The 11590-nt window shown below is 41.0% G+C and overlaps 1 protein-coding gene across 3 annotated transcripts in view; it reads left to right on the plus strand.

The window, feature by feature from the left end:
* LOC115269993 (peritrophin-1) overlaps positions 1-10873 on the plus strand; it is a 285409-nt gene extending 274536 nt beyond the window's left edge. For all 3 annotated transcript variants that reach the window (XM_029878882.2, XM_029878887.2, XM_062857746.1), the window contains exons 4-6: positions 430-618; positions 706-917; positions 10222-10873. In XM_029878882.2, the coding sequence (XP_029734742.1) occupies positions 430-618; positions 706-917; positions 10222-10293 (473 nt within the window). In that variant the 3' untranslated portion in view covers positions 10294-10873. The remainder of the gene's footprint in view (positions 1-429; positions 619-705; positions 918-10221) is intronic.
* The last annotated feature ends 717 nt before the right edge of the window (positions 10874-11590 follow it).

Below are 11590 nucleotides of genomic sequence, written 5' to 3' on the forward strand. Positions count from 1 at the left end.
CCACACAAATGTTTTAAGCTTAATGCGTTACATTTCATAAAGGAAAATATATTTCAACCAAAATCAGAGTAATGCTGATAATTTATCATAACATACTGAATATATAAACTGGAATTAAGTAAGGCTTGTTATGGTGCCTTCAGGTTATCAGTGCCCATATGGGAGCCAGTAAAATTCGATACTTTCTAAATAACCTGAATTTTGAACTCACAATCAAATAAGCTTTCCAAGCCCTTACAGATATTTATTTTTTTCTTGGTTATGATTGATCATTTGAATAAACTACTCTGTTATTGAAACCAACCACCTGCGACACTAACCACTATGCTTCGCTCACTGAGCATAAAGCTGTTATAAAATCTATCCCCTGCTGTATCATTTCTACAAAGCTTTAATAACATCGTTTTCCCTTTCAATCTCTCTACGCAGATGGGCCTATCTCAACGGAGCACTGTGACTGGCTGTATGGTATCTTTGGCCACGAGACGTCCTGCACGCGTTACTGGACCTGCTGGAACGGAACGGCCACCGAGCAGCTCTGCATCGGAGGTTTGCTGTACAATGAAAATGCTCACAGCTGCGACTGGCCCGAGAACGTTGACGGATGTCAGAAGCACCGTAAGAGTTGAATGGAAATTTGTTTTTTTTTTTTGCTCGACATGATAAAAAAGAGAATGTATTTTTTATGTGCCTCTCCCATTGTAGCCCTCTGCAACGATGACGCTAATGGAAACGTACCGCTCGGAAAGTCCTGCAACCGTTACTGGCAGTGTCAGGGAGGATACCCACGGCTCCAGCGGTGTCCAGCCATGCTCGTGTTCGACCGGCGAAGCCTGCGCTGTGTGGTGCCCCCGACCGAGGATTGCGACGTCCCAACCACACCGCTGCCATTCGAAGGTGATCTGGAGCAGGGCAAGGTATGTTTGTGTAAACGAGTCACACAGTGGACGGATGCGGATCCATAATTGTTGTTATGTGCATAGATGAAACGGGTCGAAAATTACTTAGGAAAACTTAGAAAACTGATTGGAAGCAGATGATGATGGCTCAATTTGCTCGTTATTTCTTTCTAATTTTCTCCGCATGTTCGACGAGAATCCGTTTCGTCCACTGTGTCGCGATCTTTTGCCTTTAACAATCGTTGGTGTAGCAAGGAGGGGTAGAAAAGATACCAAGCAGTCCAACGTCGTTTTTGGCATTACCTAGCGTTGCTTGATTCAAACATTGCAATCGATTTTCAAAATGAGCTGGATAGTTCACGCGAAACCTTTACATAGATGTACTGTACACACCGTCAAAGCAACGGATCAGTCTGGTCAGCTACCCAGGAAAGTCGGTCTCGTCCATGATTTTCCATAGTTCTGAGCGGCTGATGCAATCGTACATCAATTTGAAGTCGATGAACAGGTGATGCGTTGGGCCGGGTATTCACGAAATTCCTGGAGGATTTACCGTACGATGAAGATCTAGAAAACTTCCCACGAACTCATTTGATTTAGGTGACATGCAATGGAAGGTGATCTGGGATAGTGCATTGTGGACAGCATCCCCTGGAAATTCCTTCGGAAGTTCGTTTCGAGGATTCCCCAGGAGCTCTGTTTGGGGATTCCTCCAGGAGTTCCCTCTAAAGATATTTGCAGGAGTTTTCTCTGTGGATTCTTCCAAGAGTTCTCTCTGGGAAATCTTTCAAAGATGTGCCTTTAACTAAAACTATTGTTTGTTCGATGAGTTGCATCGGTGGTGCCACATTGATGTCAGGCTACACGATAAGTTATTCATCTGTAACAACCAGGCAGCTCATCAACCCATCGTAAGGTGGATCATGTTGAGCTGTTGAGCTACGAAGAGAGCGAAAGGTAGGAAGCACAAATTTGACAGCTGACAGTAGTCAGCAAATTTGTCAGGGCATGCCTTGGTAATCTAACTAAAAGGCTGATGAACTTGCTGATGAATGAATGATGAATGATCATGAGCGCTGTCATTTTTTATACCGTTCCGAAGTGTATTTTCCCAAACATTGATTTTTGATCCGATGTACAATAGCGTGGGTCATCGGAACCGTTTTCTCAGATCAAAGCTTTTTTGGTTCCGTTTCAGGTCCTGAGTATCTGTGCAAAATTTGAGCACGATCGGATGCGTCTACACTTTGCGCATTGCGATTGAAATTTGTATGGAATTTTGTATGGGAAAACATACATTTATGCTTTTTTGTTATAAGTTGAAAAAGTTTGTCTGAAACTTTTTAACCCATACTGTAAAATGATAGCCTAGGATGTTCTGAAAAACTTTGTTGAAGACCAAAAAGTGATCCGATGCTTGTGAAAATAGTTATAACCAACGAACTGCATGCATGTGTTTATGTTTTAACATGTAAAGGAATAACAATAGCAACAAAATCATGCTGTTTCGCCTAGCAATGCCAACGCAATAACTTTTTTCATAAGCATCAGATCACTTCGCGGTCTTCGACAAAGTTTTTCAGGACACCCTAGGCTATGTTTTCACTTTATCGGTTACATGGTTTTAGAAAAAATCGAGCTTGTCTTGAGAGAAATGCAAAAAAGTGTGATTTCTCATGTAAAATCCCATACAAACTTCAAATGCGATGCTCAAAACGTAGACACAACCGATTGTGCCCAAATTTTGCACACTTATTTGGGTACTGAAATGGGATCAAAAAAGCTTTGATCTGATGGGATACCATTTAATTTTTCATTTTTCCATATAAACGATGACCCACTCTAAATTGTACAATCTCTTAGGCTGGCATGAAAGATATGAGTTCCAAGAATCAAATCGTGACGGCCATTGTGGGGAAATATTACCCGTTCCGGAGGGTACCCACAGGGGACACATACAGATTTTCGTGTATAGGCTCAATTCGACACCGTTCAAATGCCGTGATTTTCTATCTGGAATCTGCCAAGCAGCGTGATAATCAGCACATGAGTGCATTGGTCATATGCGGATTAGCGTGGTTCAAAAAATCGTTTTTGCTCCACACCGCTTATTCGATTCCTAACCAGATTATATGTCTTCTCACAAAATTTGAGCTCATTTGGTTGAAAATTGAGACTACACAAGCCCGTCAAAGTTTGTATGGGAATTACTATGGGAAAACGACTTTTTTCATTCAATCAACCGTAGCTTTTCCCCAAGTGCCCTAATGGGTTAGTCAACCCTTGGTAATACTAGGCTACTCTATCAGCTACAACTTTGCCGAAGACCGCATTCAAATCGGACGCCTCATTAATTAGTTACCGATTTTTATCCAGAATCAAAATCTTTACTCATGATGGTTAAACTATTCGGTGGGCATCACTGCATTCTGCAGTGGAACACAGTAGCCATGATTTTAGTGTGCCATCTTTGGCGCCATATGCAGCAATGTTGCCTGCTGGGAAGCTGGAGGATCATAGCTAAAGTTTGCCCAGTTGGATACAAATCGATAAGTAATTAATGAGGCGTCCGATTTGAATGCGGTCTTCGGCAAAGTTGTAGCTGATAGAGTAGCCTAGTATTACCAAGGGTCGACTAACCCAATAGGGCACTTGGGGAAATGCTACGGTTGATTGAATGAAAAAAGTCGTTTTCCCATAGTAATTCCCATACAAACTTTGACAGGCTTGTGCAGTCTCAATTTTCAACCAAATGAGCTCAAATTTTGTGAGAAGGCATATAATCTGGTTAGGAATCGAATAAGCGGTGTGGAGCAAAAACGATTTTTTGAACCACGCTAATGCGGATATAGCGGAACTGGCTCCGTTAAGATCCAGAAGGGATATTTTAGCTCACTTTTTTTAAGTATCGAGGAAATTTTGATTCTACGATCAAAACAGGCATGAGATGGTGTAAGGTTATGATTTTTTCATACAAAATCATCCTAGTGATCAGAAAAAAGCACCGTTGACAAAACTAGATTCTTCAAGGGATTCCTCCAGAAATTTACACAGTAATTCCTCCAGGGATTCTTCCAGGGGTTCCTCCAAGGTTTCCTCCAGCAATGTCTTTAAGGATTCCTCCTGGGATTCCTCCAGGTTTTCTTTCAAGAATTCCTCCAGGGGTTTCTCTAGGGATTCATTCAAGGATTCCTCCAGGAATTCCTCTAGATACTCTATTCTCTGGGATTCCTCTAGGACTTCCTGCAGGTACTCCTGTAGGGATTCTTCCTCAGAGCATACACCAATGATTCCTTAAGGGAATTCCTCCGGGAGTTCCTCCAGAAATTTCTTCAGAGATTCCTCTAGCAATTCCTTCAGTATTGTCTCCAAGAATTATACTACGAAGAATCCCAATAGTTATTTTTGGAGAAAACTCCGGAGGAATTCGTGAAGTTATCCCAGAGCAATTTCTGGAGGAGTCCCCGTAAAAAATGCTGGAGGTATACCCGGAGGATTTCCTTGAGGAATTCCCGGAGGAACTAATAAAGGAATCCCCGAGATAGTTCCAGGAGGAGTTCCTGAAGGAATTCCTGGAGTAATTCCCGGAGGAAACCCTGGTGAAATTTCTAGTGGAATTGTTAGAGGAATGCCCGGAGGAATACCTAGCAAGAGAATGCTCCGAAATAATTCCTGGAAGCATTTCCGCAGGAATTTCAGGAATATCTCTTGAGTAATTTCAGGTGGGATCCCTGAAGGAGTTCCTGGAAAATTCCACGGAGAAATTCCTGGAGGAATCCCCAGAGAAATCCCCGCAGGAATATTCGGAGGAATCCCTGGAGTAATCTCTCAAGGAATTCTGGGAGTAATCTCCGGAAGAATTCCTGTAAATATCCCCTGAGGAATTCCTGGGAGAATTCCCGTAAAAATTGTTGTAGGAATACCCGTAGAAATTCCTGGTGGAATCTCCGAAGGAATTCTGGGAAAAAATCCTGGTGGAACTCGTGGTGAAAATTCTGGAGGAAACCCAGGAAAAATTCCTGGAAAAATCTCCGATGGAATTCCTGGAGGAATCCCTGATGAAATTCCTGAAAGAATTCCTGAAAGAATCCCTGGAGGAGTTTCTGAAGAACCCTCCGGGGGAATTCCAGGAGGTATTCTCGGTCTTGAAGGAATCTTCGGTGGAAATTCCTGGAGGAATCCTCGATTGGTTTTCCTGGAGATATCCTGGAGTAATTTCCTGGAGAAATTCTTGATAAAATCCCAGGAGAAATTCCTCGGAGGAATTTATGAAACTATTCTTAGAGGAATTGCTGGGGAGAATCTCCGAAAAAATTGCAAGAGGAATAGCCAAAGAAATTCCTGGAAGAATCCCCGAAGGAATCCCTGGAAAATTTCCCGGAGGAATTCTAAAAAAACCCTCAGAGGAATTCATGAAGGAATCTACCGAGAAATTACTGGAAGGATCCTCGGAAGAATTCCTGGGGATTCTCCGGTGGGAGTTTCTGGAGGAATCCCCGGTAGGAATTCCTGGAGGAATCCCCGGTGCAATTCCTGAAGGAATCCTATAAGGAGTTACCAAAAGAGGAACTCCTGGGAAAATCCCTCAAAAATTTGCATGGAGGAATACCCGGAAGTATTTCCGGATAAATTCCTGAAAGAATTCCTGGCGAAATCCCTGGAGGAATTTCTGGAGGAATCCCTGGAGGAATTCCAGAAGAAACCCCCGGTAGAATTCATGGAAGAATATCCAGAGAAATTCCAGAAGAAACCTCTGAAGCATTTCCTGGAGGAACTTGTAGTGGAATCCCCGATTAAATTATTGAGGGAATCCCTGAATTCCTGCAGCGACCAACACCACCCATCGTTTCGCTCTTCCTCAGATCGTGCCCGCTGCATCCGCCGCCTAGCCCGTAGGCACCCTCACCTGGAACTTGTTTCGTCAGGCTCTTGTAGGCGGTGCCACTATGGGATATGTCAGGCTCGATCGCGAGAATCATTTAGCCGGTACGGGTACGTCGGCTACAAGATCCGTGGGCTTGACATCGCTCTTCATCGCCTTCAAGACCTCTGAGTACTTGCACTCGTGGCGAGAATGACGCCCTTTTAGCACTTGGCATCTGCCCTTCAACCTCTCTTTGGCTTAGCATCCCTAGCCTCCTGATTATCTGTCTTCTTTCTTTTCGTTTTTTGCTTATCCATTAAGTCCATCCATTAAGGGACCGTGCTTCCATTGTCCCACTCTAACCTGTGGTGACTGAGGCAGGACCTACACAAGGTCGCAACCCCTTGTTGCTTTCAACCCGGGATGGGCCGACCTACTCAGGCCCACGCTTTCCAGCATCTCTGGACGTCTGACTGGGGTCCGTTGTACTGGCATTATCGCATTTCATTTTCGGAGATAAAAATCTACTAGCCTTCCGAGCGCCGCTCTTTAGCTTATCTTGTGGCGGCTGCCTTGCGCGCTTCTTCTGTTGCTTGTCATAAGTTAGTGGTGCTCAGGCTGGAGGATACCGCGGGTCAAATTTGCAATTCGGGATCGACCTGCGGGCCGCATAAAACATCGATGCACAAAAACAACAAGAAGAACAATTCTAAAGCACATTGCTTAAAAATCTGAACTGTTCAGAACTTGTGTGAGGGTCAAACTTTATAATCTATTGCCCTTCGTGGAGTTCAATTTAGATTCATAAGTTTGGTTGTGAAAAACTTGTCAAGCAGCTTTTACAAGAATTTCTTTTGAATCGCTCCAAAAAGGTTTGCTAGATTTTGTCCTGAAATTTCTTGTGGAGTTGCTCTAGAAGGTTTTCGAGAAATTTCTTGAAGTTTCTTTTAGTTTTTCTAAAATTCTCTTGGCACACCTCCAAGAACTTCTCTTAGATTTGCCTTTGGAACTGCCCTGAAGTTACTTCAGGAATTCCTTTTTAATCGTTTCCAAGAATTTCTCCTAGAATAGTTTCCGGATTTTTCCGAAAATTTTCCAGGAGTTTCTTGATGAATTTAGTAATTTTTTCCATAAGTTTCTTCTAAAGTTGATGAAAAACTTCATCATAAAATTTCTTCAAAAATTAGATTTTTAACAATTGTTCCCGGAAGTTTCTTCAACATTATCTTCTAAAGTTGCTCCATAAGTGGCTTCAAATTTATTGTTTAAATTTTCCTCAGGCGTTCTAGGCATCTTTTGTGTCTTGATGCAGTTGGTCCTGGAATCTTGTTTGTAGTTGTTTAAGAAATTTCTGTTTGAGTGGCACCAGAACATTTTTCTAGGAGATGCTACTATAATTTCCATGCAGTATCGCCACAACTTTCTCAATGAGTTTCTTCAGATTTATTTTCTCCAGGGTGATTTGAGTTTCTCCATATATTTCGCTTAGAGTTGCTTAAAAATTTTCTCCAATAATGTTACCCGGAGTTTCTCCAAAAATGTATCCAAAAGATTCTCCAAAAGGGCACAGGAGACGCTTTATGAATCTCGCCTGAGATTTTTTTCTTTAAGTTCGTTCAGGAGTTCCGCTTGGACAATTCAAATTCGTTAGTTTTGTTTCGAAAAATGTGTGAGTCTTATAAAAGAAATTTAACCAAACAGTGAAAGTTAAACAATATTGGCAACCAAGTTGAGATTTGTTGAGAATTTTGTCAAAAACTTCGTGCTTTGTGTTTTTATGTTTTTCGGAAAGGCGAAATGTGAAATATTTGCTCAGCGTTGCATTGACTGCGCTTAAAAACTGCAACTAATTTTTAAATGATTCAAGATTGCATTTTTAACAAACTTTCATTTGGTTCGTACCACTTATAAATAATTATAAGCTGGCTTCGTGACTTAGCTGAAATGCCGAAATATTTCGGAGTTGCGATTTCGAATCGTACCAGAACGGATTGTTCTTTGATTTCTTAATAAATTTAACGAGTTATTTCAAATAATCGTTCAAAATTTTCGGTTTGTCTTGAAGTATTCTGCGGGCCGCAGGATGAGCACCACTGTCATAAGTGGTTGCGTCTGGCGTGCTGTTGGTGCTGCCCGCGAATGTGAAGGAGGCAGTCTGGTTTGAATTCCACTAGGAAGTTTTGTTTTATGTTTTATAACTCCTTGTGTTTCTCTAACAAATTATGCGTGTATTACCTACTTCATTAGGCCGATGCATTAAATTTGTTTTATGTCATCACATAGGGGGGGTGCGGGTAAGACGGACCGGGTGGGTAAGACGGACCACCGACTAGTTCTGTCACTTTTTTATTCTTAATCACTTAACCTAATGTACAGCTCTATTGTCCACTGGGGCACTACGTGAGCAATTTCAATTGACAGCTGCACTTACATTTTTGTACAGCGCCTAGATTCTATTCTACTTTATCGAACTGGTTGCCTTTCTGCTGCTTTCACTTTTTCTACTTTATACCTAGTAGAATGATGAGCACAAGCCGTTGTTCCATTCCAGTCCGATTATGAGTAGCGGTTCGCCGATGTCCAGGTATCCGGGTCCGTTTGAGCCATGGGGCTCAGAAGAGGGTCAGTGTCAGTTGCTCTCGGGGGAAAAGCAACTGACGAAAAATGTCAAGTGCCGGGGCTGGGAATCAAACCCATGACCATCCGCATATGAAGCGAACGTGTGACCAACTACGCCACGGGCCCCGGCAGTTCTGTCACTTAGGAGCTGAAATTTGGCTTTCTTTTACGATTAACTGTTTCTTATTACCAGTTAACGATTATTGAACCATTCCATGAGAGAATACATATGTCAAAAGTGCAAAAAATCAACAATTTTTTACCTAGCTACACGCTTTTGTGATGTTATCTAATTTTTTGGCGGCAATAAATAAGCTTTTTTAACATTAAATTGCTAAGTTTTCGCATTTTATTTTGAGTTTCCCAGCTGTTTTAAACTGTTCCGTGCTATACACAACGAAATTCAGGTAAATTTCATAGATTATGAATAACGGTGGTGGAATTAATATTTTGCGTTGTGTGGGGGTAAGACGGTCCGCCTTAAGGGTGGGTAAGACGGACAGTGTTGGGGTTACTTTGATAATGCCATGAGAAACACATTAAAACCCACACATTGTTCAAAGATTGAAATCTATGGAGTAGAAAAATGATTGCGGAAGCCGTGTAAAGCATTTCATATTGATTTTTTGTTTAAAAATTCGTTATATTAGATGTTTTGTTGTTGGAATAGTTTGAACTTCGTAAAATTACCAGAGCATTGCATACTGTTAGGCGTTTAATAGTGTATGGAGGTTTCCAACTTACAAAATAGATTTTAATTTGCAAAAACACGTTTCGCTAAGAGATTCAAAACCATATTTAGATTCTACAATGATTGATCTACCGAATATAAACGGCCATAATCATCATTTAACACAATTAATGGCTTATTAGCTAATTTTCCAAACGTGTCCATCTTACCCACCGTTAAAAATCATACATTTGGAGATCACTTTTTAATTATCTCAAAAGTCATGGCAAATCAAATTTTATTGCAAAATCGGCTTGCAGACTGTAAAGTACCTTAGTTGAAGTAAATAGTATGGAGATAAAATTTTAATTATCGCATTGTTTACACTGTCAAAATAGAGTGTTTGCTAACCATGTCCGTCTTACCCCCACCCCCCCTATATTAAATTTGTTTTATGTCACCCAAAACATTGAAGGGGCGAAGAAAAAACATGGCAACCCATGACTCTATTCTCAATACACTGAAACCTCCATTTAAGTCGCTGCATGGCTGATCGAAAATAATTTTTACCATGCAGGCAATGACAAAACTATAGACTTTTATATTTTTTAACACTCCGCATGACAAAGGAGATTTGTCAAAAAATATAAAACTGTATAGTTTAGTCATTGCCTGTACGGTACAAATTATTTTCGATCAGCCATGCACCGACTTAAATGGAGGTTTCAGTGTAGAATAAATGTTTTCAAGTAACAATTTTTCAATAGTTCAAAAATATTTTTTTTTCAATTGTGGTTATAATTTTTAATATTTTTGCATTTTGTTTGTTTGTTCCTTATTTATTTTTGTCACAAACCCAACTTCCCCCCACCCCCGGTCACGATGAAAGGTCTTGGACAAAAAAGAAAAATAATATTTGCAACGGCCTAATTTCTACCTTAATACATAACTGAATGCTGTCACCTTTTGAAACACACTACATAATATAAAACCCCTAGCTACACCAACGGTTACAACACGTGTCCCTCTGTGCCGCGCACCTAATGGAAACTTATTTTCGACCATTAATGTTGATTATCATTTCCATTTTCATTTTCACCAACCGGGCCAACTACAACAACACACCACACCGGACAAACATTTGGGCGACGCGACACGGTATCCAACAGGGTAATGCCATTTCGAATCTGCCACCGGGCGCCATCCAGGGCAAACCGAGCGGAGGACGGAACAAAAACTAAACTCTCGTGATAATGACTGCACTGAGGAAATGTTCGTTAGTTAAGGATTTCCTCGTCGACATCGGTCCCTTCGGAGCATCAACATCAACATCAACATCACCAGCAGCGGCAGCGGTTGCCCGAAACTAGGAGAGGATGTAACCCACAGCAACAGCGAGGACCACTATAATGACAGCGCTAGATAGAAGAAAATTGGACGGTCCCAGCGCGTTGCTGAAAAAGTTCAGAACATTGCTTTAATCTGACGATTTATTCCCCAAAAGCGACCCGTCCCATCCATTACACCAAGTATAGAGTAGCCGACGGCGACGACGACGTCTGAGAACTCGGCCAATAATTTTCGCCCGACGGCGAGGACTCCACTTCAAGCAGAACTCCGAAAGCACGTGCAAATGAAAACTTCATAAGTTTTGTATATAAATAATATTTTTAATTGAAAATAATGTTTATACTATTATATTATTTCTCACTCGTTTTTATTGTGCTTTATTATTTAAAACCAGAAAATGAGAAACTGAGTAAGCAGCGTAAGATAAATAAACCGGTAAAACACAAAACCCCACTCAATTTACGAAAGATGTTTCCCCGTATCTTCTTAGTACGTCTTCGGTCAGTCGTTGGTTATGAAGACGACATCAGTGGCTGGGATGCTGAAAAAATGGGAAACTGGAAACGACAGAATCTTCCCGCCAACGGCAACGGCGGAAACGCAGTATTCCTGGAGGTTGGAAAAGTTTTTCAGCTTGCTGCTTGCTGTGACAACTTGAACGATTTAATATCTTCAGTAATATGACAGTTTTATGACTTCACGGCGAATGAGCACTGATGGTGACTTTGAATTTAGTTGTCGCTGACGGGTTGTTGCTGTACTAGAACCGTGTGGGCAATGCTATAACGTGGGGAGCAAGATGAGTTACCTGAGAAATGGATCCCTATAACTTTCTCAGTTCACATCAAACTTCTCTGTTTTCTATTACAACTCTCAGATACACTAGTTAGCTACCCTGATAAAAATTTCCAATATAGTCACCATAAACTACCATTGAATAATGATAAATTTGACTATTCAACAACAAATGGCAGACAATTAAACGTTCCATAATAAATACAAAATTTCCCATAAATAATTCGAAAAGTCCCAATGAAGAAACAGGGGTGTAAGCAGTAATAAATAACAAAAGTTCCATGAACAAATAGAAAAATGCATAAATAAATCAAAAGTCTCCATAAATAATTGATTTTTGAGCAATTAAAAACGTCAAAAATGCAATGAATAATTCAACTGTTGCAATAAAAA

This window comes from Aedes albopictus, chromosome 3 (genome assembly GCF_035046485.1).
Source record: "Aedes albopictus strain Foshan chromosome 3, AalbF5, whole genome shotgun sequence".
Classification (NCBI taxonomy): domain Eukaryota; kingdom Metazoa; phylum Arthropoda; class Insecta; order Diptera; family Culicidae; genus Aedes; species Aedes albopictus.